The 27,680-nt window shown below is 39.1% G+C and overlaps 1 protein-coding gene across 1 annotated transcript in view; it reads right to left on the minus strand.

Moving 5' to 3' along the window:
* The window catches only part of PDE5A (phosphodiesterase 5A), a 62,127-nt gene extending 36,662 nt beyond the window's left edge, over nt 1–25,465 (minus strand). The window contains exons 1-3 of the mRNA XM_086612075.1: nt 25,362–25,465; nt 10,858–11,440; nt 9,412–9,501 (exon numbers count right to left, since the gene is read on the minus strand). Coding sequence (XP_086468201.1) covers nt 9,412–9,501; nt 10,858–11,440; nt 25,362–25,465 — 777 coding nt within the window. The remainder of the gene's footprint in view (nt 1–9,411; nt 9,502–10,857; nt 11,441–25,361) is intronic.
* Nucleotides 25,466–27,680: the final 2,215 nt, after the last annotated feature.

A 27,680-nucleotide genomic window follows, 5' to 3' on the forward strand; every position in this document is an offset into this window, starting at 1 on the left:
ATTATACATCTAGTTTTATTCTTACAAAATTCTGTCTAAATTCTGTTAAATTTCAGATGATGCTTTTTTAGTATAGAAATAATCAGTGGTAAGATTTGATTTCAGATTTCTGGACATAATTCCATAAAGTGGGAGATTAAAACATGATTTCTTACAAAGTAGAAAACAGTCCCTTTAAGGACAGTCAATCAAAGTCCAAGCTACTGTTGCTTTTGTAACTTTCTATATAGAGGATAGTTAGCCAATAAACATGATTTCTCCATACAGGCTGTTGGTTTAGATTTTTAAAAAATGTAAAATGAATGTGAGAGAACAACACAGCTGTTGAAGCATGATGCTTATGTTACTAGAGTTCAATTCTACATGCTGGTGAGAGCCTCCCAGGAAACCAATCTGCCCTGCAAACAGCAGAACGCCCTATAAAAATGAAAATGGAATTCAGATCTTTGCTTAGTACTGATTCCAGTTTCTAACGCAGGCTCTAACTGTGACATTTGGGGAGAGATGAAATTGGGTGGTTGCTTTGGACTTACATACTGAACATAGATGTCTTCTCTGGTAACTTGGATCTGTTTTCAGAGTCCAAGGAAGACAAGAGAATTTAAAGAGACCTTCTTACAAAAAGTATGAAGGGAAAGTGAGCATTTCTGTAAAAAATTAATTCACCATGATAGTATTTCTGTGGATTCTCTGCTGCAGTTATTCAAGCTGTGTACTGGCAGTGACCATTCTTTCCTGTAACCTAGTTTAAAATTCTTCTGGATTCTGTGCTTATCCTTGTACTTCCATGCTTCTACTCTTCTGAGTCATAAATTAACCACGTAATTTCACAGCACACTAAAATTGGAAGGCTTTCAGAAGGAGAGAGGTTAATTTCAGTTGAAATACTTCTGACTTTCACTATCAATAAGGTGAAAATGAGAGGTTTTCTAACTCAAATATTTTGTCACTAGTAAAAAAAAAGTTATTTTCATTATTATAGTACACATTACTGTTGCAGACTCTTGTTCTATATTATATGAAATTGTTACTATAATAGTTTCTCTCTAATGCATAAACATTTCGTAGATTATAGGATTTCAAGGCCTTAGCCTTTCCCTAATATAATTCAGTATGTTTCCAGTCCTTTTGAGACTTTGAAAATTATTACTAATCTGACTTTAGTCTTAAAAGAATTGCAGAAAATATAGTTTCCTTGATTTGTGAAGTAAAAAAAAAAATGTTCTGACCGTTAGTGAGTAACGACAGGTTTCTGTAAATGATATCAAGAGCAAGAGCTATAAGGTGGTGAACCCAATGCTGTTTATGAGGGAGGATGAGAAAGGTACCAAAGTACTTCTGAGGAAGGTGCCAAGTGGAGGGTGGGGACAACTATGTCTGAGCCATTACTTATATTGCTACCCAGGAATGAAGCCCACAGTTTACAGTATCAAGCTGAATAGCCATTAGCAGCACTTGGAATGGATTTAGGATAGGGCAGAGCTGAAAGATAGGAGCAGTGCCAGAGTAAGAGGTAGGAGAGGGAGGCTGGAAACTCAGAGGAGCGGGAAGTCACTCACTAAACCCCTGCACTTCCTTATAGTTAGACAGTTCATCTATTTAAAGGGCTGGACCTCATCTTCTGCTGAACTCAATAGATCTGCTGTGCAGTAAACTCAGCGGCTAGAATGTGCTAGCACAGATGAAGCCCACCTAGCCCAGTACGATAACGTGAAAGAGTACGTGGTAAGAAGCCATAAAGTATATGGAAAGCTTTTGATTATTTTCAGATTTTTTTGGCATACTTACAACAAATGATGACAAAGCTGCAAAGAACTTCCTTTGTTTGAGATCCAAGTAGTGTAAGACCAGTGCAAGGTGTTAATGACAGTATTTTTTTCATCTTGCTTTTTTTGGGATATACAATATCAGAAAACAACTGTGCGGTGTGCATGTTTAAAAAGTTGTACTTACCTGTTAATCATTAAATTTATAATTGCTAAACTGATGGAAAGCATATAGTTTTATTTTTGTAATGGAAAAGAAGACAATTTACTATCTCTCAGCCTAGCCTTCCCAAAATACTGGTGTTACAAATAAGGTCATTGTTCTGCAGTATGAATCACTGCCAACTGTGGGCTCAAAAATGTCTGTCTGAAATAAAGCTTAACTGTCAGCTCCATTCCATACAACCCAGTTTTTCCCACAGTCAACCTCTCATTTACTTCAGTGAGGAATAATTCTTATCAGTGAACTTCCTTACTGTAGTAACAATGTACAACTAGCCCTACAAGCTTCTATAGCAGGCTGTGAATACTTAAGCAAATCCTTTAACCAGTCAATATGCTTTTATGTTAACCTACATGTGCAGAGATTAATGTTTAGGCCTTTTCTCATACCACTGTCTTCTGTGGGTATTTATTTCATTTATTTTATTTTTTTCAGTTGTGATCCAGTGTCAGCTAAGACAACTTTAACGAGGTCAGAGGCTTTTTAAGGCATCCAAAAGGTGAGTGCTTTCATCTTGTGTAAACACATCCCCTCCATGAAAGAAAAGTCTGTGGTGCTTAAAAAAGCTATAAGAAAACTGTAAAAGGATCATATTAATATAGCAAAAAGACTATTTAGGCTCCCTTTATTAGCACTGCAGGTTTCTGATACATTAACAAAGGTATGTGTTCCAAGAGAAATGGTCACTTTTAGATCTTTATTAAGGTTTTTCAATAAAAGGTTTTAACTGAAAAGGAAGGGAGCAATGAGGAGAAAATAAACCTGCTACAAATTCATAGTTGTCTTGATGATGATAAAAATTTTGTGCAGATGCAAACCTTTGTTGTTGCTTTCATTGTTTCAGTGGCATTCTAAGCTTTTAAAGACAACTTTGTAGTATGTGCCATTTTTTCTCCTACAAAATAAATTTAAAAATTAAACTGGTCCAAATTCTGGTCTCATTTATATCAGTACAAATTCCAGTGAACTTCACTAAATTCTGTGTGTGTAGAGACAGTAATGAGAAAAACCTCAGATGGATATTATTTAGCCACTGGAGTCTTGCCTGCAACCAGGTAATTAGGAGAAGATGTAGGAAACTCAAGAGAATCTGTTCCTGTTACTAAAGTAATTATGTAATTAGGACAAAAGTAAATCATGTGGTAGCATTTTAGGCCATGGAGAACATATGTCTGCATTTTAGAGAATACTAAGCACAGCATGAAACCCAAATCCTCATTTTTAAAACTTACTATAAACAAATCTGAAATAACAATAGGCCGGATCTGTGATGTCCGGCTGGGAGTTATGTTCGCATCAGCAGAAAAATTGAATCAAAGGTGACTAACTGCTCTGAGCTCAGCTATACAGAAAAGTTATTCAGATAACGGGTATGTTAAAAGTGTGAAATCTTTGTGGCAATAAACGAGACATATCTAAGATAAAGCTAATTCTCTGTAAAGCCTGGAGAATATTGTAAAAAAATGACAGTCCACTCAAATACTTGCTCGTGAAAGTATTGTATCAGTCTAACAAAAAGGTGTTTTTCAAGTTCCTTAGACATAATCTTTTATGTCTTTAATTCTCTAACAGGTAGGCACCAAGTGAACTTTTTGAAAGTTGAGTCCTGTAGCAATAAAGCAAATACATGTATGTTTGATCTCTTGTCATTCTCCTACTATGCCACCAGAATTATGCTGTGTATTTCTTGGTCACACAAGACAAAACTAGTGGGAAAGAAAGAGGTTAAAAACAGCTATGAAAGGGGATGACCACTAGAAAAGCTTAAAGGTGGTACTCTGGGCTGAAGAAAACTAAGACTAAGGGAGAGGACAGACTGAAGTAATTAGTATCTGCTTATACTTTGATACCTGTTGAGTTTGTAGCCTAATACCTAAAGTAATTAGTGACCTTCTATGTGCTACACAGTCTTTTTCACGAGCTTTACCCCTAGTCTGACAAGGCAGGTGGGATTATAGAACAAGGTGTATCTATAGTAGCCATGCAGTTCCTAATGAGAGCTTCCATCCAGGTCTGCTGTAGTGAAAGCGTGTAAGGGGTGGGCAGAACGGAACAAGCTGTATCTAAAGGACCTTAGTGGTCCAGCTTTCTTTAAAGTCAGTTGGAAAAATTCCCCTTGGATCAGAAACCAAGTACTTTGTTTTTTTCCATTCAGATCACATAAGATATATATACACCATGAAGACAAAAGGCAATGTTGATGATGAAATTGTTCTCTTATTTTCAGTCCTAAAAAGGGGGAAAAGACCCTCCAATAATTACTGAGTCAATATTCACACCCGCTTTACCACATCTGAACACAGCTTTCCTAATTGTATTCTTGCTGGCAACACAGGTAATCTTACAGTGCTGATACTTGTTCTGTAACCTTTCTTCTTGATCTGTACCAGTTAGCCCATTTAATAAAGCCTGATCCACATTACAAGGAGAGATTTCTTCTAATTATCTGAGAGCTTTATTTTTACTATTTTCTTACAATAGCTGACTGCTGCCTCTGAAAGTAGCAGGCTACCTAGAGTATTTCCCAGTAGATGATTACTGATGACTTCAGTGCTGATGACTATGCTCTGAATTTTATCTGGAGTGTTTCATGCTGTAATTTTTTGCACATTAAGATTACAGGCCTAATTCTGTGAAAGCTGTTCCAGCTCTACAGGCAGGTAGTGCCCTTTTTAGTTGGTTCTTACTTCAGCTGACTTAAAAATATAATTAATACAATTTTGCTTCCTAAGATACATTTTTTTATCTACTTTGCTGACACCTGAAGAAAAATGACATTAAGCCAAAGAATGGTAACAGGAAGAGAGAAACTCAACTTTTATCTCCTTTTAAAGATGGGAATTTATCCACTTGAGAAGACAGACTAAGTGGTTTTAACCTTACTTGGCTTTCTTGGTCTTGTAGAGGTTTGACTCAGGCTTATAGAATTATCCTGCAGGGACAGAACTGTATTTACAGACTCTCATTTTTAATCAACAAAACTTTCACATCCTTTTCTATCATTCATGCCAGCAGTAGCCTGCATGATTTCCAGCAGTATAGCTACTATAACACATGTCAGCACAAGCTGAAAATCCACCCAAGAAGCCAATTACTGTTCTCCATAATCCTGCAGCAAGACTGCTACTGGAACTTGAGTTTAGTTTGTTTAAAGTTCACTTGGATAGATCTACACTGCACTGCAGTGACTGTGATGTATTATACCTGAAATGTTCACTGTGGCAGAAAATAACTTAGCTGGCTAATAGTAACATGCCTGGTCACATTTTATGCAATAAAATTCAACAGGATACTTTCAAAGGCTGTTGCAAAGAGAATAGCACCCCTGATTTGTTGAGAAGAGCTTGCCAGTGACAGGAGATACGGCAAAGTAAACAGGAACAAACTAAATTGGAGTGAGCGCTGCCAGAATAAAACATTCCCTAGCCAACTGGTAGGAGGTTCAATCTTACATACTCAGAGCCTGGGAGATAGGTCTACAATAATTCAGCTAAAAGTTCCCATATGAGAAAACCCTAAATAAAACTGAAATAGGATTTTATGGAAATTGTTTTGCACAGCTGAAAGAGAAAAATGCAGAAAGAACAGAAAATAACATCGTTCCAGTAGACGTTCTATGGCAGCTGTGATGACTCTGTGCATCGGAGTCCATCCATTCTGCAGATATTCCAAAGCAGTCAGAGAGCTGTACTGAGTCTTGTATCAGTTCGGGATAACTCCGCGAGCTGGTTTAAGCTAAAGACTTCCGTCCTCTATTGAGTTTCATCAAATTTTGTCAAAATTACTGTTTGTTTACAAATGTCTACAAAACCAGATGGAGAAATTCGAGGTGGTAATTACTTGCAACAACTGATGTAGTCCTTTATCTGGATATCTGAATCCAAGACCAAACAAAATCAGAAGACAGTGCCACTGCATTTACTGACTTTATTACAGGAGCTCTAGAAGGCAAATCAGTACCATTTGAAGCTTCAGAAAAATTTAAGGTTTAAGGACACTCCAGGAATTAAATAAAATCTGCTTTTTGAGATCCACAATGCTGAACTACCACAACCTTAGGTCTTCTGCCAGTAGTGGTAAATCCCTGATTTCTGTATAAGCACTGTAGCACTGAAATGGTTGGCATTAACAGCTACAGCTAAAGCCTGTGGCCAGCAATACCAGTTTCCTCTTGCAAAAGAAAAACCATGGTAACTCTGTGGTACAAGCTGGCTAATACTACCTTATCATTGTGGCTTTTGTACTACTGAGGATAAAAATTCTGTCTGTTTTGAAGGTTTTACTGTGTTCTCCAATACAGGTCAATAACCCAAGTAGCAAGTCTTACATACTGACATCTAGATAACTGTGCAGAGTTATCTGCTCTTACAGAAGAAAAGAAGATCCTTCAGGATCAAAATGCAGTCTTTGCTATGGCTTCACATTCGCCTTATGACAAATTTAAATACAGGAATAGGTGATTAAATGATTTGACTTAGAACCATTTTGGTTTGCTTTCTAAGCAGAATACAATTCAGATTACCCTTTCTTCCTCGTTTTCTTCAATAGTGAGACCAGCAAATGATACGTTCTTGCACGCCAGAATCCATCATGTGGCAATACTTCTGTCATATGATGGGATGAAAAGAAATTCTGTTGAGTTACTGGGGATTGTGCAGCAGGGGTTTACAGATACCAGAACTTTGTTCGAAGTCCCCGAAGTCAGATGGAAAGCTCAATTTATATTTGTAATTTTTCAGAGGAAAAAGAACTCTTTATAAAGCTAGCACTATGCAAGCCTCTATGATCTGATCTTTAAGGATATAATCAGCAGAATTTTCTGCATCTGAAATGCAACATTTCTGTGGCATTTCTGTCAGCAAGAATAGGTCCAGTAGGGGATTGAGAAAAGTTCTTTTACTCTTAAGTGAATTTAATTCCATTGTTCATGAGCATCTGTTCAGAGGTAAAGTCCTCAGGTTGCACTGCTTTTTTTTATTATTATTGCTAGTTTCTGGGTCCTTTCCATGAGGTCTTCTGTGAATCAAACTGTTTCTTCTTTTCATCTATGGAATTTCTTACTAGCTGTTATTTTTAAGTGAGACTCTGGTTTCTCCCATGCTTCATGGAAATACAGGCAAATGTGAAAAACATCTACTGGAAAAATCTCCATACTTCAGCAGGCCCAGAGGATTTAATAATCAGCATGAGATTTTCTTCCTCTCAATTACTGACTCTTTTGTTTTTAAAAAATAGTACTAATACTAAACAAACAATCAGAAAACCCCAGTTGCTTCTCTTTCTCAGTGTTTATTTTTGGATGTCTTCCAGAATTGTCTTTTTACTATGGTTGCTGACATCCTGGGCTAAGGCAGCATTCACTAGCCTCAATATTACTAGAGGGGCTTTGGGGATTTTTTAATTTTATTTTATTTTATTGTAGTTTATTGTAGTTTATTTCATTTCATTTCACAGGGAGGAGCTAGTATTCTGGTTTTGTTGTTTGAGGGTTTTTTAAACAGAAAAAACAGCAGAATGCAAATGGCAAATTAAGGACTGATTCACTGACTCCAACATCTGTCCACAAACATTTAAGAGGGAGAAAAAGCTTCTGGTAGAGACTTTAAAATCAGAAAAAATTTAAAAGTGCCATCCTTTCCTACAAGAAATCTTATACTTTAGTCCCTTTAAATTATTGCATATGAGTAGAGCGTTTAACACTCTCCTCAAACTTCAGGTTGGCTGAACCTTTCAAAATAAACAAATTCCTGCTTCATTTCCACTTGCTGATGCACTTAGGAGTAGAAAGCTAGCCGAAGATACGGCCAATTGCAGGTTTATTCAGCCTGCAAGTCATGGAGTATTGGACCAACAGACTACAGCTCCCATTCCTTCCCTCACCTACTGTCAGGACCTGGTGAGAAGCAAGCACTTTCATGCTCCCTGGCCAGCAAGATTTTGTAATTCATTTCTGATCCAAATTACATAGAGCATAGCATTTTTTCCATTCAGCAAAAAGAAAATGGGATGGCTTGGGTGAAATTTAAAGCTTCACATTAGCCTGACATGGACCACTGGTTCCTGACAGCTCTTCACACAACATCTGCTTTGCTCATCAGCTGGCCCAGGGCCAGCAGTGGCTGCTGCTGGGTAGAAAGGGGAAAACTTTTAAGCAGGAGTGGGAGTAGGAGAGGATCAAGTGCTGTCCTTGGAAGAACTGAAAAAAATATTTTCAACTACAATTAGCAGTAAGCGAAAAAGGAAATCCTGGATGATCATCTGAGGCAGCTAGACCAAGATTCGACAAACAAGTTAAATCAAGAGTTTAATCAAATTATTTAATGAAGAAAAGGTTTAGTGCAGTAAGAATCAAGGTGACACATTCCATAAGAGGAGTAAAAGATATAAGAGCAAGAAAAAGAAGGTATGATGTCTTCAAACCAATCTTGGCAGCATTTCTTTTTGGAGTTTGAGCTTTCTGGAAGGAAACCATAAATACTCTGAAAAATAAAGGAATTACAGGAGAGAAAATCTCCATCTTAAAGCTGTGACACGCTCTATAGAGAGCCTTACACTTTGTGAGTATTCTAAGAACTGGTGATGTGGCTGAAGGCTACTACATTCAGGATCAAAAACCCCAAAACTTACTTTATTTATTCCCTAAGTAAAACAGTAGACCTCACTTTTTTCAATTCATTGGCTTTCATTGACTTTAACTGAATTCACTCTTCAACTACTCAGTGCAAGAAGACATCGTTAGTCCATAGTAAGAATTCTCCCTACTGCAATAGAATCAGACAGGAAGAGAGAACTTCTGTGAGAAGTAGCATGGACAGGAAATATGTACAAGAGTTCAACGAGCAGATTCACATTGTTTTAAATTAGGAGTGATTTACATTATATGGCTTGTGGATGACTTTTCCGCATCACAACGACACCATGTGTTTTTAAATGCCTGATGTTAAGCTCTTAAAGTATGTTCCTTAATTTGTTATGAGCTGAGTTAATAAAATGTAAAAACCAGCCTTTTAGACAATGACAAAACCCAATTTGTGTCCTCTAAAGAAAATAATGAAGTAAGTACAAGCTAAGGTAAAACACAGTATTCTTACTTATAATCCGAGCGTGCACTGAGATAGACCAATAAGTGTGCAGAGAACTTTAATGTTGACAGATACGTGGTACAGGAAGCAGGCACAGCACTTCTAGGGTTAAATACATATGTCCTTCTTCTGCGTCTGGGATTAAAATCTTGACAATTCCCTTTGGCTTACATTACTGAACTAGATAAGATAAAACTAAAGTCCAAGCAAACATAAGCAGTCTTTTTAAAAAAGAGATGGTTTTATATTCTAAGATAATGACTGCCAGCTAATAAAAGTTTAAAGCATTAGCATAGCTGGAAACTGTATTACATGAAGCGATCCTAATACCGCTACTTACCTCTTCCCTGTGATTCTTTATTGGCATACAGAGGATACTCTGAGTCTTATACCCTGTGATCTGGTCAACTTCTGCATTGAATCTCGGATCCTGATACAAGAGAAAAAATACAATTATTTGGCTACTTGCCTAAGGACCAGTTCTTTTTCTTCCCTGGTTTAAAGGTTAAGAAAAGTACAATATTTGACTTAACCGTTACCCAGGATAACAAAAGTTCCATCACTAGCTAATAATTATATAAAGTTGTTAGTATCAGTGTTGTTAGTATCAGTGCGTTAAAACAACAAAAAAAGTATTTATGTGGAACATCAGTGTCTATAGATAAATACAACTGCCAGAAAGAACAAAAAAACCCCAAACCCTAAGAGAAGCCTTTCTTGAGCCTAGATCATCATTAAAATAAATGCATACATGGAATAACCATCCCTAGTATAGCTTTTATCATCGAGAAGAAATTACAGAAATATACTGAAAGACATATGGCCGCAGAGGAACAAAGTTTCATGAATGTGGTTAGTGTTTTTGCTTTTACTAGAGACTGCTTCTTTGATTTTTTCAGCTGAATACTGTTATAGAACTCTGATTTTTTAAAATCTTACTAAAATGAATCAGCCTGTTTTTAAAGGCTGCTTTGTTCTTTCTCTAGTAATTGATTTCAAGTTGAACATGTTGGACCCAATTCAAGAATGAACTTTTAAACTATAAGGACAGATGATGTGCTGCTGGAAACATGTACTTAGCAAATGTTTAGACAGTTTCTGAGGCAGCAAACAAGTGTTTATTGAAAATGAAACCATATGAAATCATATGAAATATGAAATCATACTGCTCTTTTTTGCTTCTGAAAAAATCTACTTGGTAATATTACCTAATTCTGTAAAAATGCTCAGATTAACTGAGAGATGATCAATCAGAAGTGGTAATTTTCAGCTCTGTAGGCCTTTATTAATTAGTTAATTAACTAGTTAATTAATTAGTTAAGTAATTCATGAAAATTTCCATCATCCCTAAATTCAAAGCACAAAATCAGGATTCATTCATTCATTCATTCATTCATTCATTCATTTTGATGCAGAAGTATCTTACGTCTTTATTCAAGCAGAATTGTAAACATTGAAGTGTCCAAAGCTAGAAATGCAAATACTGGTGTGCACACTTAATAGCTGGTTAAGATGGGGCTGATATCTGACTGCTAATGGCAAACTTACATAATTTATTTTGATGTTAGTATTCCGCTAGCATTAGTCATAGCTATATGTTTCTGGACATGCATGTATATACAATATATATATTACAACCAAAAACAGGGTGTCAGGTTTGGCATCTTGAGTGGTTTAAGTCCATACAGCTCCAAATACACATATTAAAATGGTAACATTAGAACAGCTGATAATACGGCTTTTTGTTTTTTCAAGAATTGTTCAAGATAACATTTTCTTGGTTTACCTCATACGCATTCTTGATGTTCAGAGGCTGCCCTATAGCTGCTACATGACCCACAATGCCCTTGTTCCACTCCAGGCGAATGCAGTTGTTGGAAGCTTCTTCCAGGGTGGAGCCTTCTGCCACGTCAAACAGCCTGCTTACAAGAAACTTCTCATTAGAGCTATCCTCACAGACCAGGAACAGGGAATAGCGATCGGCTGCTATAAGCTCATGGATATGTAGGAAAATTTTATGGCAAAGTGCTGTGACATCTAAGTGACTAGAAATATCTTTCACAAGTTCTAATAGTCTTGAGCACTGATCCCCTGCACTGGTCTCAATCCTTGGAGATTGCAGAGGCATCTGTTCCTTCTTTTCAGAGCCAGAGAGGAAGCTCACTGCTCCTACGGAGTCCTTGACAAAAATAGGCCTTAAGGGTCTGTCAAATTCAGAAGCAGAGATCTTCCTTGCTGGTGTCCCAGAGTTGGTGGCCTCTGCACAGGCAGGCTGGTGACAAGCACAGGATTCACTTTGGGACTTGGTTCCCTCCTTGCAGACTGGGATGGTATGAACTCTCTCAGCAAACCATGCATTAACCATTTCTCTGTAAAACAAAAATAAAAATACAGTGAGTGATGTAAGTTAAAAATCCTCAGGAACTAATACATATTGAAGAGGACGCTGCAAAGAGGAAAACTTTAAACCTTTTCATACAGCCGATACGAGTGTACCTGTCGTGCTCCTCTGTGTCAATATTCCTCAGTTTTATACGACACTTAGCCTACATTAGCAGAAATCTTTTATGCCCCACAAAAAGGCAGCTATTTCTGCCTAAAGGAAATACCTGAACAGGGCAGAGGAAGACTGCTTACGCTGTGGCGTTCAGAATGCAGAAGATCAGAAGCTTACACTGTAATTTCATTCTGAAAAGTTCTGGTCCTTCCCATTCTGAAGATTTGGATTTCTGTATAAGATGCATATATATTCATATGAAGACAAAACTTTCTGTTTAATTCTGGTTTTCTAGACCATTTCTAACTTTTAAAAACATAATTTTGAACTTTAATTCTCTCTGTCAAATCACCTGCAGCCCCTCCTATTTTTATGTCTCCTACACACTATTTCTAAGTTAACTTCCCCTGCTATCTCAGAGACAATGAAAGATGCTGGTTTGACTCAAAGCACACAGGTTTTGCTTAAAAACTGTCAGAAAGAAACATGAATATTTCTAATTCAACCCCCTTCAAAATAATGAAAAGACAGGCTGTTTTAATGTATCTTTCCTATTTCCTTTCCTTGCAGATGAAACTCATTGCTTAACTCAACCCAAAATACTGAATTGCATTTCTAAAGCCTTTACTATTAATTAAAAAATGTCACAGATCCCTGGTATTTAACGATGTTTCTCAAATTAATGAAGCACTAGAATGCCAACCCTAATAATGTCCTCACTAAATACAGCATATCTTGAAATATCCATAAGCACACATATCATCAATAACATGAGTATGTGTTTTCTTATCACTATAATATTTTCTTGTCCAAAATCTGTTGTTTGTTTTTTGGGTTTGTTTTTTTTTTAATGGAGGGCTTTTTATTTCCTTTACTCATCATTAAGGATTCCTCATAGCACATTTTCTACTCTCAGAAGAAATGTTCTTTTTGGAATTACATAACGTATGGGCCTATGAACAGCAAAAATCCTATTAAAAAGTCTGATCTTTTGGAAACCTTTCATGGTGGTCATGTTTTAAATTTGGGATATTTTTTATTTGCTCAGCAGACCACAGGAATTTCGAGAGAGAAGCTGAATGAAACCATGGAAATTAGTCAGGTTAGTCAGCCGCTGATCGGTTACATGCATCGGTGCATGTTAACGGTACACAGCCATTTTTTCCTTACAGAACAGCTTCATCTAAGTTGTAGAATGCAATATGCAAGTGCAATTAACCATTAATTCAAAGTAAAGTAATTAATTAAAATCTAAAGTCCACCAATATTATTTTTATTAGCAAGAAATCCACAGCAGGAAACTTGTTTGTCTTCTGTTAAGAAGGTTTGAAAGAGTTTTTCACATTTTGGAATCACATATCATTTGGAGAGCTCAACTGCAAGCAAGCTTGCTATGAAAAATTGAATTGATTTAGGAAATAGCATGAGTGTAAAGGGAGCACCTGGGCAAAAGAAAGTCATTATGCTACTGTACTCATTCCACTTCACTGCAAGCTACCTGGTAACTTTTTTCCCCTCAAAAAACTGTGTCTGACTGAGGTAAATGTCACTCAATGTAGCACTGTAAAACCAAATTCTTCTCTTATCTACACTAGAGCAACTCCAAATAAATGGATGATAGGCTTTTGGCTACATTGATAGAAGCTTTTTGGCTTCTGTCTGTGTACTGTGGATCTGATCATGCAAAACCTTACGTACATGGTTAGTAACATTTATAGCCCCAGTGATCTTCAAGGCTGAATGGTCAGCATGGTCACATAGGGCATTTGTGAATCTTCTGACGATGAGAGTCCAAAACCACTGAATGAAAAGTTGGGCACAATTAAGGTGGTGGGAGTTTTGCCTCTGAGTTCCACAGAGCCAGGATTTCATCCCATGTTTTTACATTTTCCATAAAGCTCCCAGAACAGTGCTTGCTGTAACAATAATATACCTCAATAAACATCTATTATAAATTTCTCAGCAATCTGAAGCTAGTCTAATTACTGGAAACATGATACCAGAGAACACAATGAAATTCCATTGCTGTTCTGAAAGAGTTTTGGTTCATTGCTTTGCTACTTATTTTTAAAGGAAGTAAGTTCTGCTTTTTAAGTATATTAATAAAAACTACCACTGATCCTTCCTTGTTACAGCAGTGATATGTGTTTTTTGTGGAGTTACCTCATCCAAATGTTTCTTGCAGTGAAGAAGCATAAAGAACAATTAATATATTATTAGAACTTTGACTTTAACAAGATTTCTTTATAGTCCTTAAACAGGATAAGTATTAAAGGTGGGAGGCATGACCATGTATAATAATGCATAATATAATTTGCATAGGGCAATATCACATTTGCAAAAGCTGTTTCAAAATAAGAAGCTAGCATTTTATAACGTGGAATTTTCATTTATTAAACTGAATAAGAAAACAGAATAAAAATTTGTGATGAAAATGACCAGAAGTATCTTTAAGAAAAATCAAAACCTTAACATGCAAAAATTTGCAAGTAAACACAGTACAACCTCTAAAATCAGTGCTGATAACTCTTGTCATCGTATGTGTTATGTTGTACGTGGGTTCTTTTTGGTTTAGTCTAATCTGCTCAAAAAAAGAAATTACCTGGAAATTTTAGCTTTTTCTGAACAAAATGTAGCATCTAGCACTGAGGCTGCAGAAAAGAACCTGAACACGTGAGCCAGCTACATTCAAAGCCTCAGACACAGGAAGGTAGATAGAGAATAATCAATAGTTTTAAAAGAAAGCTTGTGACTTGACTCAGTTTCATGATTGTGTGTGCTGACTTGATTTTTGAACATCAAGGACTGGCAGTAATGTAAAATAAGATTTAAAAGTAACTGTAATAACCTCATATGTATCAGATGGAGAGCGTTCTTAAACTAGCAAGTGATGAGGCACGGGAAGCCGTGTACTTTGTCTAGGCACGTTTGAAAATGCACAGGCGTGGTGAACCTCTACTATTGCTGAGTGACAGCAATTTGTAGAGCAATCTGAGTCACTGCTTATTTACACATGAGGAAAGGAGAATATAAAATGCTATCATTTCACCTAGCTCAGTTTTGCACTGAATTTACATACGTCGATGTGTTGATATAAGACACAAGGCAGAGAAAGAATCATGTGCCCTTGTGGACAAAGCCAAAGCTAAAGCAGAAATTCAGTTTATTAGTTGAAACGTGTCGTTTTATTTATTCTGGAGTGTTGTGTAATGATGTCCCCTGGCCTTAATGTGTAGTAATAGTAATCAGTGAGAACAACGTATTCTGAATTCTAACGCCAGTTCTGAAAGTGTGGCCATGAGATAATTTAGTTTTTACCTTCTTGCCTTTTCACTATGTAAAATAAGCACTCAATTCTGTATCTTACGGAGGTTATTGAGGGATGTGGAACGTAACCGTAAAATCTTTCACATGAAAGTAATTATGTTTCTTTATTAAGAACTGACTACTTGTTAGGTATCTGCACTATTTATGAAGCACTTGGACATTGAACAGAACTATATGTGGAGCTGCATAATTATGAGTAACATAGTCCTGTCCCCTTTAATGTCTCTTAGATGATGGTCCAATAACTTGCCAACATAGCGTGTGATTGTCAAAAAGCTCTGTAGGTTAACAACAACAAATCCTTAACTATACTATTTAAAGCACGGTTTTCAACTTCAAACCATTTAGGCATTTTTATTTGGGCAACAGGAAAGCTGTTCAAATTCAGCTGGAGTAAGAACAGTGTTCACTGACCTTTACTGAATGCCTCTTCTAAGAAGGAAACTATTTAGCTCCTTTTACTCGCACAGTCATGCACACGGGTGGAAGAACTGGCATTTCACATTAACTGGTGTATTCTAACTCTATTTAAAAGCTATCAGACAAAGTCTTGACATGCGTTTGCTTGCTGACACTCAATCCTATTTCACAACGCATGGCAAGAACAGTAGTATTACTAACATAACTACTTTCTCAGCACAGAATTAGCTCAACAGATCTCCAATACCAGACACATACTGAACCACACACAAGGTTACTGGAAAGTAACAAGTGCTATACATGATTAAGATGTCATTTTTAAGGGACTACAGGAAAAAACAAACACTTGTGACTACTCTCTTCACATGAATAGTCTTCAGTAAGCATTGGCGTTGTCAAGAGCTGATTGTAAGCACAAGACCCTTGCTGTAGAATTAAAAGTTTAGAAGTTGCAGGATTGTATTAAACACGAGCAGGTACTGATCCGTAGTGATCTACACAGATAGTTAAAACCGATGCAGTGTCTCCATCCCAGCACAGCAACCACTGTGTGTTGAGGAGTTACAGGCATCAGCATCCATTCCTCATGAGCTGCATGCATCCTTTACTGCAGTATGAGCCTCCACTTGAGAAGGCTATGATTTATCCCAGAGTTCATAAACAGGAACAATTGAGTATGAAGTAACCATTTATCAGTCACTTCTGTCAGCCAAATCCAGTCTTTCCTCTATAAAACACAATTTCAAAGGAGCATGACAGTAGTGACTGGTGAGTTTGGCTGGTGACCTCATCAACAGATGAAAAAATTGGAAAGCAATCTTGAAGAGATAGGGATGATAAGGGGATGAAAATACAATGGCAGGTGAAACATTTAAAGAAAAAAAAAGATTGTGTGATCCTCCCCTCTATTATCACGTGTATACAGGTACACATTGTGCATTATATGAGAACTCAGCAACTTCTGCAGAGTTAAGACATTTTGGCCCTGATTTGTTAAACACTGTACAGAAAGTAGACTTATCCCTAAAGCAAGAAGTTTTCAATATGAATAAGCAACAAAAATAGAAAATCACTGGGTGAGAAAACATGAGCACAAGGAGGGGACAATGGCTTGAACCAGGTCATGCAGAAGGCCACAAGTAGACCTGAAGACAATCTCAGGTCCAAGACCTGAAGAGAACCTTGCTTTATTTCCTGTGCCATATGTACGAAACCATGCTGATCTTACACTAATTACTATTCTACTCACACATAATTAAATATTAAATAATTTATTGTACCCATCTCTGCTTCATTGTGATTATCCTCAAAATCCACAGCATTGTTCTCAAAAAAACCCAAACAACCCAGTGAAGATGTTCAAAGAGTAACAGCCAGATTATAATTGTCTTGCTCGCACATGTAACCACACTACATAAGTAAGGCCATACCAATGTGACCATGCAGCAAGTATTTCGTATCTTTGGAAAAAACGTGCAAAAACAGAGCACAAAAGTAATACCGGGATGCAACCATGATAGTACACTGCATCTTACTTACCTTGCACAAAGAATACATAATAATTGCTGTACCATAAAAGTACTGAGTGATGAGTAGCTGTCAGGGAAACAAAAAATAATTCCTCATTTTCTCTGTGGCTCATAAACCTTTCATATATACAATGTGTAATGTTTCAGTAGTTGTGTGGACTGTTTTGCTAATTTTTCATTCAAACCAGCAGTTACCAGTAACACACTTCAAGAGAAGGGTTCAGTGCAAACTTGTGCTACTAGAGAATGCCAGCTTTGAAGTACCTGAATTCTTGTGGCCTAATCCTGCTAGTGTTGAAATCAACAAGATTATATTTCAAGCCAAGCTTCGTAACTATTTTCTCAATTGCTTTCCTTAAAATAACCACTAGATGTCTTCAATTTTCTTTGCCTCATCTTGACATAATTTAGACATTGAAATAATTTAAAGCGTTAGCAACAGCCCAAAAATGATTCTGTTTTAACAGATGAGTTTGAAAGTCAAAGTCACTTGGACATTATACTTGCCTTCCCATTTTCTTTCCAGTACTTCCTATTTCACAATCATTTTCTAAGTGTTTTTGTCTCCTTTCTGGCCATGGAAAGATTTAAATAAACTGTATGAGGCCTCATTAGATGGAAACAGTAAACTGAATGTAAAAGGAATGTTTTCAAATTAACTAAAAAAGTAAATTGACAATGACAATAGTTGTTTTCCCTTAAACTCTTTCCAATTATAGTCACTAGAGATGCTATTTCTAACAGTGGTAGGCAAAGAACTTTTGAAGATGAAGTATGACTTAAAGTCGGTGCCAGTTTTTTGACACAACTCAGTCAAATATTTAAGCATACATTTAACTTTAAACATGTTAAGTGGCCTGACTGACTTCTGTTTGAATACAGATCTAAATTAAGAACTTTAATTCTTGATTCAAACCATGCTTATGAAAGAGTGAAATAACAACTTTTTAGAACTATGAAATAATGTAAATCTGGTCTGAATGCTCATATTATTTTTTAAAATAGGAGGCAGAGGTTGCTTTATTAGAAGCAAAAGTATTCAAAGTGGAAGACTAACAGGCTGTTCTTGGCTATTTTCAAATTCTCTTTAACAACCAAACTGCAAGCTTAACTTTTCACAAGAAAGCTTTCCTCCATAGAAAGGACTTTCTATTCACACTATAAAGACAGAATAAATCCTCTGGGATTGAAGGTCAAATGCTAAAACATGACCTTTATTTCTCCTCCAAATGTTTACTTCTTGATCCAAGCTCAAAAAAAACCCCAAAAAACTATGTACCTAAAGATTTTGCTGTGGAAAGCAACAGGACAATGCCACTGACTTCAGTGAAAAACGGATTAAAAGTTAAGTTCACACCTGCCTGGAGATGTCTCGTAAGTCTTAGGCACCACTTCTGTTCCACTTAAATTCCTAAAATAGGGGTTAAGTAAGACTTAAGTGGTGCAGAGGCTTTGGGATGGCTCTCTGTGCTGTTCACCATAACGCACAAATAAATGGGAAAATATATATCTTTTACTAAGCAAATATATTTTGTGGCTGTATTTTCAGCGCCAGACCTAATGTGAAATTACAATCACCGAGTTACTCACAAGGGCCATTTGAGTAGGGCTTCTTTTCTGGCACTTCGTAAATAGCTCCTTTTGTATTTAATGCCCTTTTTTTTTTTTTTTTTTTTCTTTCTTCAAGTAAATCATATAAGTGAGAGCACATTCCCTGTAAACTTATGTATGTTTCTTTGTCAGTAAGGAAGAGAAAGGCTTGTGTTCTCTGATTTTATTATTTATGTTTATTCATGACAAAACCAAAATGCTTCCTCTTTAATGGTGAAAACGAAAATAGGTCATAGCATAGTAGTTCAAGTGAAGAATGTATTGTCTAGAATTCCTTTCTTTGTGATTCTTGATCTGAGTTATTTATTCCCACACAATTCAGCTTTAATCCAGCATTCAAGTAAGCATGAACATAGGCTATGATGTACTTTACTTGATCTGAAGACATCATAGATGATGTAGCATGAATTTTATCCTTGTGCGGAGCGCTAGCACAATGTCTACACACTATAGAAGTCTCGCTTCAGCTTCAAAATTAGACTGATTTGTATTTTTATTTTATGTATGTAGTCTTTGTCCTAATCCTGTACAAAGACATGAATTTCTTCCTCACATGATGATTCTTCAACAGATGCCCAACGCAAAGCTTCCATGAACTCCTACCGTTTAGAAATAAAAGGCATCTAACTGTCTTGTCTCCCCCAGAGGCGATGTATGCCTCAGCTCCACTTTTCTTCCCTGTTCTCTAAAGTCTTCCAAGTAAAAGCAAAAAAATGGAAACGAGATTTGAAATGCCTATTGGCATTATCAAAAGTACTGTAATATGATAATAAAGTTACCCTGAAACAAAAGAAGGCAAAAAGAGATGTTAACTGTTAAAGTAGTTCATTCCATCTTATTTTCTACCTGTCCTCTAAGGTTTACCAGTTGTATTTTAATTATTGTGCACACCTATTTGTTTCTTTATTACCTAGGGCAAACGGCAAGTAGTAAAAGCACATTCTCCTTGTAGCTGCTCAGTACTATCTGCCGACTAGTTTATCTTCACACCAAAGATTCTGTGGAGGAGTTCAGGTTGTAACTTTTGGGGAATTAATGATGTAAATTGCCAGTAAGTGATTTCTTACTGTTTCTCAAATGACAGTTTCTTCAGTAATTGCTGGTTTAGACATTGTTTCCAAAGTACTCCCGCACACACCTAGCTTTATTTCCAAGAATAAATGCCAAAAATACTTAATCACATTTACAACTTCATGAATGTGGGTAGCATTCCTTACCTTCCTGAGTGCTTTTTGAATCAGGAGTTTAAAATACTTTGGGATGATCTTAATACTTTGCAGTTATAAAGAAAGGCATAAGGATATGGATACATTATTTATAAGTGGGGCAACTGCAGAGATCATTAGACCAACGAGAAAACTTTGCAAGATTTCACAGAAATAGATTTTTTTTTTTTTGTGGACTTCATTCTCAGAAAAGCTCTGTAAACACCTAATAAAACCAAGTAAGTGGGAGAAAATATTCTGATCCCTGCATTAAACACCACTACTTCCTGTGGTTTTCAAGCCATGGTCCAAAGGATCAGTGGGTCTGCAGTGCTCTTGTAAATGCTTCGCATAGGATAACATAGAAAAGCAAGTCCCCTTTCCATGAATTCGAACTACTTGCATAGCATTCTGTGCCTCCACTGAAAAATTGTTAGGGGTTCTTCAATCATACAAGTTTAAACCCCACTGCCTACTTACTAAGGTCATGTTAGGGATGAGTATGGCTCATACCTGTATATTTTTAGGATTATTATTTTTTTTGTATGTCAGTAAGATCTTTTCAAGAAAAAACACAGGCCAAAGCACATTTCAATGCAGAAAATCTTCAACAGCTCTATCTTTGAAAATCTGAATTTTCATATGCTTGCTCCAAAAATTAATTTCCTTTCAATTAGAAAAAATTAAGCACACATATATTACCAAACAAAACAATGACATAATGCATATGAGATATAATATTCATGAGATTAAACGTCAAATATCCTGCTCAAAATGAAAGACATTTTTTAAAAGCCCTCTAAACACAGAGATTAGAAGGCAAATGTGCTAAGTAATTTAGTAGTGCAGGCAGGACATTACATTGTCCACCAGCCATCAAGAAAACAAAAATCCAACTATACTTGAGTTTTTTTGAAGTAATAAATGTAGTTGATATACTCAAGTTGTACAATCTCTGAATTCCAGCAAAGTACAGTTTCCCAGTAAACGCCACTTCTGGAATCCTCAGTGAAGCGCTATGAAGTACCATGCTGTTAAGCACATTTATTTTTCCAAATACAAAACCACCTTAATTCATTTGTAAATATTTCCCAACTCTTCTAATAAGCCAAGATGTATTTATAACCAAAATCTTATTTCCAGTGAAAGGCATAGAAGACTTGGGTTAATAATTTGTTTCTATCATGCCACACATTCAGGAAGCCAGACAAAAACTGCCTGAACAATGCAGTTGCCTCTAACTGAGAAGAGATTCACTTTGGCTGTTTTGGCAGTCTGCTGCTTTTGATCACGAAGAGCACTAAGGGAGAATCACTCCCGTATTTTTAAGAGTAGGGACAAACAGGAAGTCAGAAATAGAGAAGTATTCCATAGGGGGTTAAAATAAGTATGATGTTTGGACATGACAGTGCATCGATTTTTTTTTTTAAAGGAACATAAAAAGATACAACTTCAGGAAGACAAAAAGGGGTAACAAATTCAGCTGTAAATGCAGTACAGTTTCGCGACAAAAAAGGCTGCAGGTTATGCCTTTATAATGTCTAGTAGAACAATTACATTTGTAGCACGAGCTACAAAGAGCCTTTAACAACAGTATGGGTAAACATAAGATACAATCTGAAAGAAAAATCATTTTCCTTCAAAACATTTCTGCTTTCTAGGAAGCCAGAATATGATAGGCAATTCTAAAATTTTGAAAGGGGAAAAATAACGAGAGGAGCTGAAAAAAAGGAGTAAAATAAATAGCTTAAATTTAGTAGGAGCTAAGCATTTAGAAACTCTTGAACCGATATGTGTGTAGTAACAAACTCCAGCCAGAAGTTTGTCAACCACTGTATCACCAAGTGAACCAAATTCATCTCGTCACCCAGTGTGCTGGTGACATGCTTCCCCTTTGTTGTGCTGCACTTCGATCATACTGTCACCACGCTTCATGGATAACTACTTGTTATACTACTTGTCTCCCTGGTACAAAATGAAGCAATAAATAACTGATTCTGTAGCTTCCTACTCATGGGATCTCAGTTTATTCACGTACTCGAAGGAGGGAGCAATTTAAAGCTATTCACCTGGGTTACATGCTGGCAGGATTGCAACCTTGCACTGTACAGGTGGAAGTCACTCCACATAGCTTTATCGCGGAATACGTCAGTCCACCAAGCCATCAAAGACTGAGGAGGGCAGCAGTGTGGCCTGCCTGTGGCACTATCAACATCGAGGCATTGCAGGATCAAAATACAAGGTGTAAGCCATTTGTACGCACCTATCTCCTGCAACACATTTTAGGGGAGAGGAGGAAAGCAGGTGCAAATTGGTAAAGTAGATGACCTGCAGCCCTTCTCCCCAAGAATCCAGAATATGGACTGGGGAGCCTCATGACTCTAACAGTTGACACGTTATAAACAATAGTTAATTAAGTAATTGTGAATAAAAAGAAACTTGCCAGAAAATATAATTCTTATTTAAACCACGAAAACAGATACTAATATCAAACTGACCTATGCAAAATGGAACAAGAGGTAACTAACTATTCAATGACTAGATGAGATGATGCGACTCCCATACTTAAAAAAAACCCAACAAAACAAATCTGCAGGCATAAGACCATCCAAAGCATTTATTATAAGTATTATTTAGACACTTAATTAAAACTTTTTTTTTTTTTTTGGCAGGAATTACCAAAAGAACTACTGTATAAAACACTATGGGAATTAATTGCAAGGAAAAAAATATATAAATTATTTAATACCTATCATAAAATTTCTACATTAGGTTCTGATTCAAAGCTCATTAATATCATTTCTCTGTAATAAACTGTTGAACTGGTGATCTTTTCCTATTCCTGTGTATAAATATTTGAGAAACAGAGAAACTATCTTTATCCATTAGCAATTGTGCCTCACAACGTGAAGCAGAATATGGCTCTGTGCTCCACAAGATACCAAATTAACTAAGTTCTTAGTCTGTTGCTTTTAGGACCTGTGAGGACTTTGGCATATTATGAAGCAAAACAAAAAATAAGAAGCAGTAAATTAAGATTAGAAAACAGCTGAAACTGGTTCAAGGAACGCTGCTTTACTTGACAAAGTAAATATAATCCTAAGTAACAAAACATTAACAGCGTAGTCTTTGTTTGATGTATTGCTATTGTACAAAGACTCAACTAAAACAAAGCATGGCATTAATTTTAGGGTTTTTCTCTTTTCAAGCTCTAAATAACACTACAATGTAGAACATTAAACCTTTTTACAAAGTACATCAGTTCTTTCAAGCCACTTTGCTTTACAGGATAGCGTTTTAGTGAATAAAATTTGAACCAACATACAGTTAAGTAACTTATCATTCATCTTTTCAGATACCAACTTGCATATAAAAGAGGGGCTCCTTAGTGTATAGCTATAGTTTTCTACTTATACAGTAAGGACAAAAAAAAAAAAACATTCCATGCAAGACAGCAGAGAAGAGAGTTTTGAGACAAACGCAATGTTTCCATCACTTCAAAAACATCACGGATTTGTTTCCATCACTTCAAAAACATCACAGATTAGTTGCCAAGCAAGAACTCAAAGTCAACAGTTTTTCTGCAAAACCCTCTCTAAATGCAGAGGCATCGCCATCACGGAGACATGACTGAATTGTATTTTGTGAATTACTGCCTATTTCAGACCCACACAAACACAAAACTGTCTCAGCATTAAAAAAAAAAAAAAAAAGCCTAACCAAACCTCTCCATGGGGAAAACAAATCTGACACAGCGGTTACTATTAATTAGCATTCCTATTTGTTCAATACTACTTCCAGTTTCCAAAGGAAGTGTGACAGGCTGAACTAATAAAACGCTACTTCTCAAAGCTGCTAACCCCCTGTTTCCTGGGCAAACAAGCTCCCCTTCAGTTCCACACCATGCTCCAGTGTTCTGGAGAACAGCAAGGTTAACTACTTCCATCTAGCATCCTACATCTATGCACAGCCTTATTTAAAAACTCAACATTTAAAAGACATTTTTAAAGGCATTTTTATTAATTTTCTGTTAAATGAACCTAAGCAGCAGAAGAAAGAGGACTAACATGACAGATGGTCACAAGAAAGCAGGTGACCCCTGAAGCTTTCTAGCTTGCTGCGAGTCAATTATTAATGGGGATTTCTCTTCTTACCGCCCCATCCCATGCAGAGAGGAGCAGCAGCAAAACCTCATTCAGAATGCATCCATCCCCGCTCAGTGACTTGGGAAAGAAGTAAATCAGCAGCAGGGAGCAGATGGTGCAAGCGGCTCGGAACAGGAGCGGAGCGAGCCCGCGGAGACGGCGCGGCCGAGGAACGAACCACAGGACTTACTAACCCGAGCTCTCCGCTAAGATATACCGTGGGAGCCGCAGATCGCCCGTGCTCTGCATCCCCACTGCTTTGTTTATCGGAAAATATTCAAAACGGAAACCTGACTCCACTCCTAAAAATAGCCGAATTTACTCGGTTTCAACTCGAAGTCCCGCTGCCGAAGTGTGACAGCGGTGAGCAAATACCTCGTCTTATCTCCGAAAGGCAGCATGTCAAGCCGGGGGGGGGAAAGCCCAGGCGAGCTCTTCAGGTCTTCACATGAGGGTCTCGTCAAGAACCGGCACGGAGGAACGGCGAGCGCCGAGAAGCCGCCCCCGGCCCGCGGCGCTCGCCGCCGCCTGCCCCGCGCGCGGCCCCGCGCTGCCCCCTGCCGGGCAGGCCGCCCCCTGCCGGGGGTGCCCAGCGCCCCGCCGAGCCCCGCGCTCCGCCGCCGTCCCCGCCGGCCGCCGGGCTTTCTGCCGCCGCCCGCCCCCCGGGGCGGCGAGCCCCTGCTCGTCGCCCTTCCCCCGGGGCTGCGCCCCCGCTCCTCTCCCTCCCTCCGTCCCTCCCTCTCTCCCGCAGCCCCGGGGTGCAGCGCAGCGTCGCCAGCGGCAGGAGCCCGCTGCCCTCAGCGTCTGCCCTCCGGTTACGGCACCTTGAGGTGCTCGCCTCACCAGGCAGACCCCCGCGTCCCCCTCCTCGGGCGGAGCTCTGCCCTCGAATGCACCACGTACGGCTTTAGCGGCCGCTCACGACTCGTCAGCTCCCTTGGCACTTAACCCATCGCCCTCTCCGTCCGGTGGCCGCCGAGATGTCAAAAAGGTGACAAGCCCACAGGGCGACTGAACTCTTCAAGAGCAGCGCTTTGTTTTGAGATTACTAAATCATGACATAACCCGCCCTCCCGAAGAGATTGGATGTTATCTGAGGCTTCGACATATTTCTATCTAGTTCGCAGGGCAGGGAAAAATTCATTGCTTGCTCCTCAGGAGAAGTTGACTATGTCTGTTTTAAACCAAGGGGAACACAAAATAAATGAATGAAAGCGCAGGGCAGGCAGCTCTGAGGCTGGGACAGCTTCATGGCTCCGCGAGCGCTCGGTGCGCGGTGCCGGGCTGGCGCTTCCCCGCAGCACGGCGGCCGCGGGCCGGGGGAAGAGCGCAAAGCCCGCGGCGCTGCGGGGAGCAGCGGCTGCCATGTGCGCTTCGGTGGCAGCCGAGCGGAGCTGCGGCTCGTTGGTTTCAGTTTTTGCTCTTTCGAGGGTGGGGCAGCGGGGAGGGGATCGCTTTTTCCTTTTATTTTCTTGGAGACAGCTAAGGGAAATGGAAGAGCGACCTTTTGCTGGGAAGAAAGGATCTGCCTCTAGCCGCCGCCGCTCCGGTCTTACCTTGTAGCTTTCCTAACAAAGTAAGAGCGGGTAAAGTCGCCGTGATCGTCCAGCCACGCTTCCACCGCTTCCTGCTCCGGCGGGGGGGGGCAGCTGCGCTCCATGCTCCGCGCCGCCGCTCCCGCCGCCGCTCTGCCTCCTCCTGCCGCTGCGGCGGCTGCTGTTGTCGATCTCCCCCCGTCCCGGCCCTCCTGCTGCCGCTGCCCGCGGCCCGGCGGGGGTGGGGACCGGCTCCCACCCCCTGCCTTCGCCCCGCTCCCAGGTGCGCGGGCGGCAGGAAGCCCGGCGTCCGGCCCCAGCGCCGCGCCGGCGGCACCTCAGCGCATCTCCGGCCCCGCCGCCTGTCCCGCAGCGGACAGCCGGGCTCCACCTCCGCCGCGGCCCCGCAGCGCCCCGGGGGGCCGCCGCGCCCCGGCCCCGCCCCGCGCCGCCCCGCCTGGCTCCGCCGCGGGGGCACCGGCGGGAGCCCCCGGCCCGGCGCTGGCGGTGCCCGGGGCGGCGGCGGGAGAGGGCAGGCGGGAGGGCGGCAGAAGGAGGCGTTTGTGTGCGCGGCCCGGCGCGGGCGGCTCTTCTGCGCCGAGGCTGACCTGGAGCGGTTGGCCCAGGCAGTCCCCGCGGGGCTGGGGAAAAAAAGAACAGCGATGAAAAAGTAAATTGTTCTCCTGCAGCCTGGCAAAGGGATTTCTCTCCCCAACCTCCACTTCACAGTTATTTTCTTTTCAAGGTATGGCCTGTTTCAGCCGGCTTCGAAAAAGTGGTAAATTGGATGTCACTTTGGACTGTTTCACTCTTGGGTGTCAATAGATGATCTTTGGTAGACCTCAACCTGGATAGGAGTTGAATAAAGCCCTGGCTTTTCAGTCCTTCGTGCCTATAGTGAGGCTTTTTCATCCGTTTCACACATTTAATAGGCACAGACTACCTTTGAAGATGCCCCAGACTCACAGCTCCTACTTTTGCTAATATTAGGCAGCTAGAACTGAAATTTTGGCTAATGCCGAGCATCACTTTCATGTATTGTAGTTCCATTCTAAGATATGCATGTGCACACAGTTATAATAGTTTATAGTCTGCGCTCACAAAAGACCTTGCACAAAGTATGATGTACATATATAGATTCCTGTGTCGTCACATGCAGTATCTTTTAAGGTAAGATATGAATAACAAATAGGAGCATGTTTCTGGGGAAAAGGGTATACAGAGTCTTTAAAACTATTCTTCTGTGTAATCAATTGAGAAATATAATATAAAATGTTTTCTGCTACTCTTAAACCCCTTTCAGTGGAGGCAAAGCAGCACACTTCAGTTAGAGCAGACATCCCTGCACACCTTAGCAAATTTTTTGCGGTGCTTATAAAGGCTCGACTTACAGAGGGGTGGGATTCCGCAGCCTGAGAAGCAGCAGCAGCAGGAATTTCACAACAAAAGGACTAAGAGCATGTTCATGAGCTTGGGGGAAAGGTTTTCTCTTCTGTGTCTTCATGTCACATCTGTGCATAACACTCGCTTGGACATGTGTGTCTTTTGGCTCTAAGAGTTTGTGTGTAATATGACGCACACAGAAAGGGGGGATTTACATGAACATTACTCTGTCATCAAAGGAATCTCAGGAGAAATGTGCATGGTGACCAAAGAGCAAGTGTGAAGATAAAGTACAAACCAGTCAAGACATGCTGCAAGAGTCAAGCTCCTGTTCAAGGCAAAGAGAAGTCTTTCAGCAGGGAAGTAAAGAATTCCCAAGCAAACTGCATGAACAGACAGCATGACAATAAATGAAGCTGATGTTTAGTGTCAAAACCTGGAAAGTGTGGTGTGTTAGAAAAGAGAAAATAAACCTGCCATGTAACTCATAGATTTCTAAATTAACCATTTCATTCAGGAGAAGGTTTTGAGGCTAGAGTAGACAACGGCAATAAAAGCTTCTAAGCTAGGCAAAACTTTTGGAAAATAACACTATGTTAGAATGCTTAAGAAGTATAACAGAACTGTAAAACATACAATTATAAAATGCAGATTTATAAATATCTGAAATGTCATTCCTTGAATGGTCTCATATGGAATATTGATCATAGTACTGCTCATCCCATCTCAAAAAGCAATTGCAGAATTATCAGACGTGACCTAGACAGGAAAAACAAGAATGTCCAAACACAGGGAAATATCTTTTCTGTAGAGAGGCAGAGTGAGCTTGTTTACAAAAGGATGAATACAAATATATAATTTAATTACTGGTATTTAAAAAGTAAGATAAGATTTTCTGTCTGTCTCATAGGAGAGTAACAAGGTAATGGTCAATGAAATTATGTCAGCTGCAATACA

This window comes from Tauraco erythrolophus, chromosome 5 (assembly GCF_009769465.1).
Source record: "Tauraco erythrolophus isolate bTauEry1 chromosome 5, bTauEry1.pri, whole genome shotgun sequence".
NCBI classification, from domain to species: domain Eukaryota; kingdom Metazoa; phylum Chordata; class Aves; order Musophagiformes; family Musophagidae; genus Tauraco; species Tauraco erythrolophus.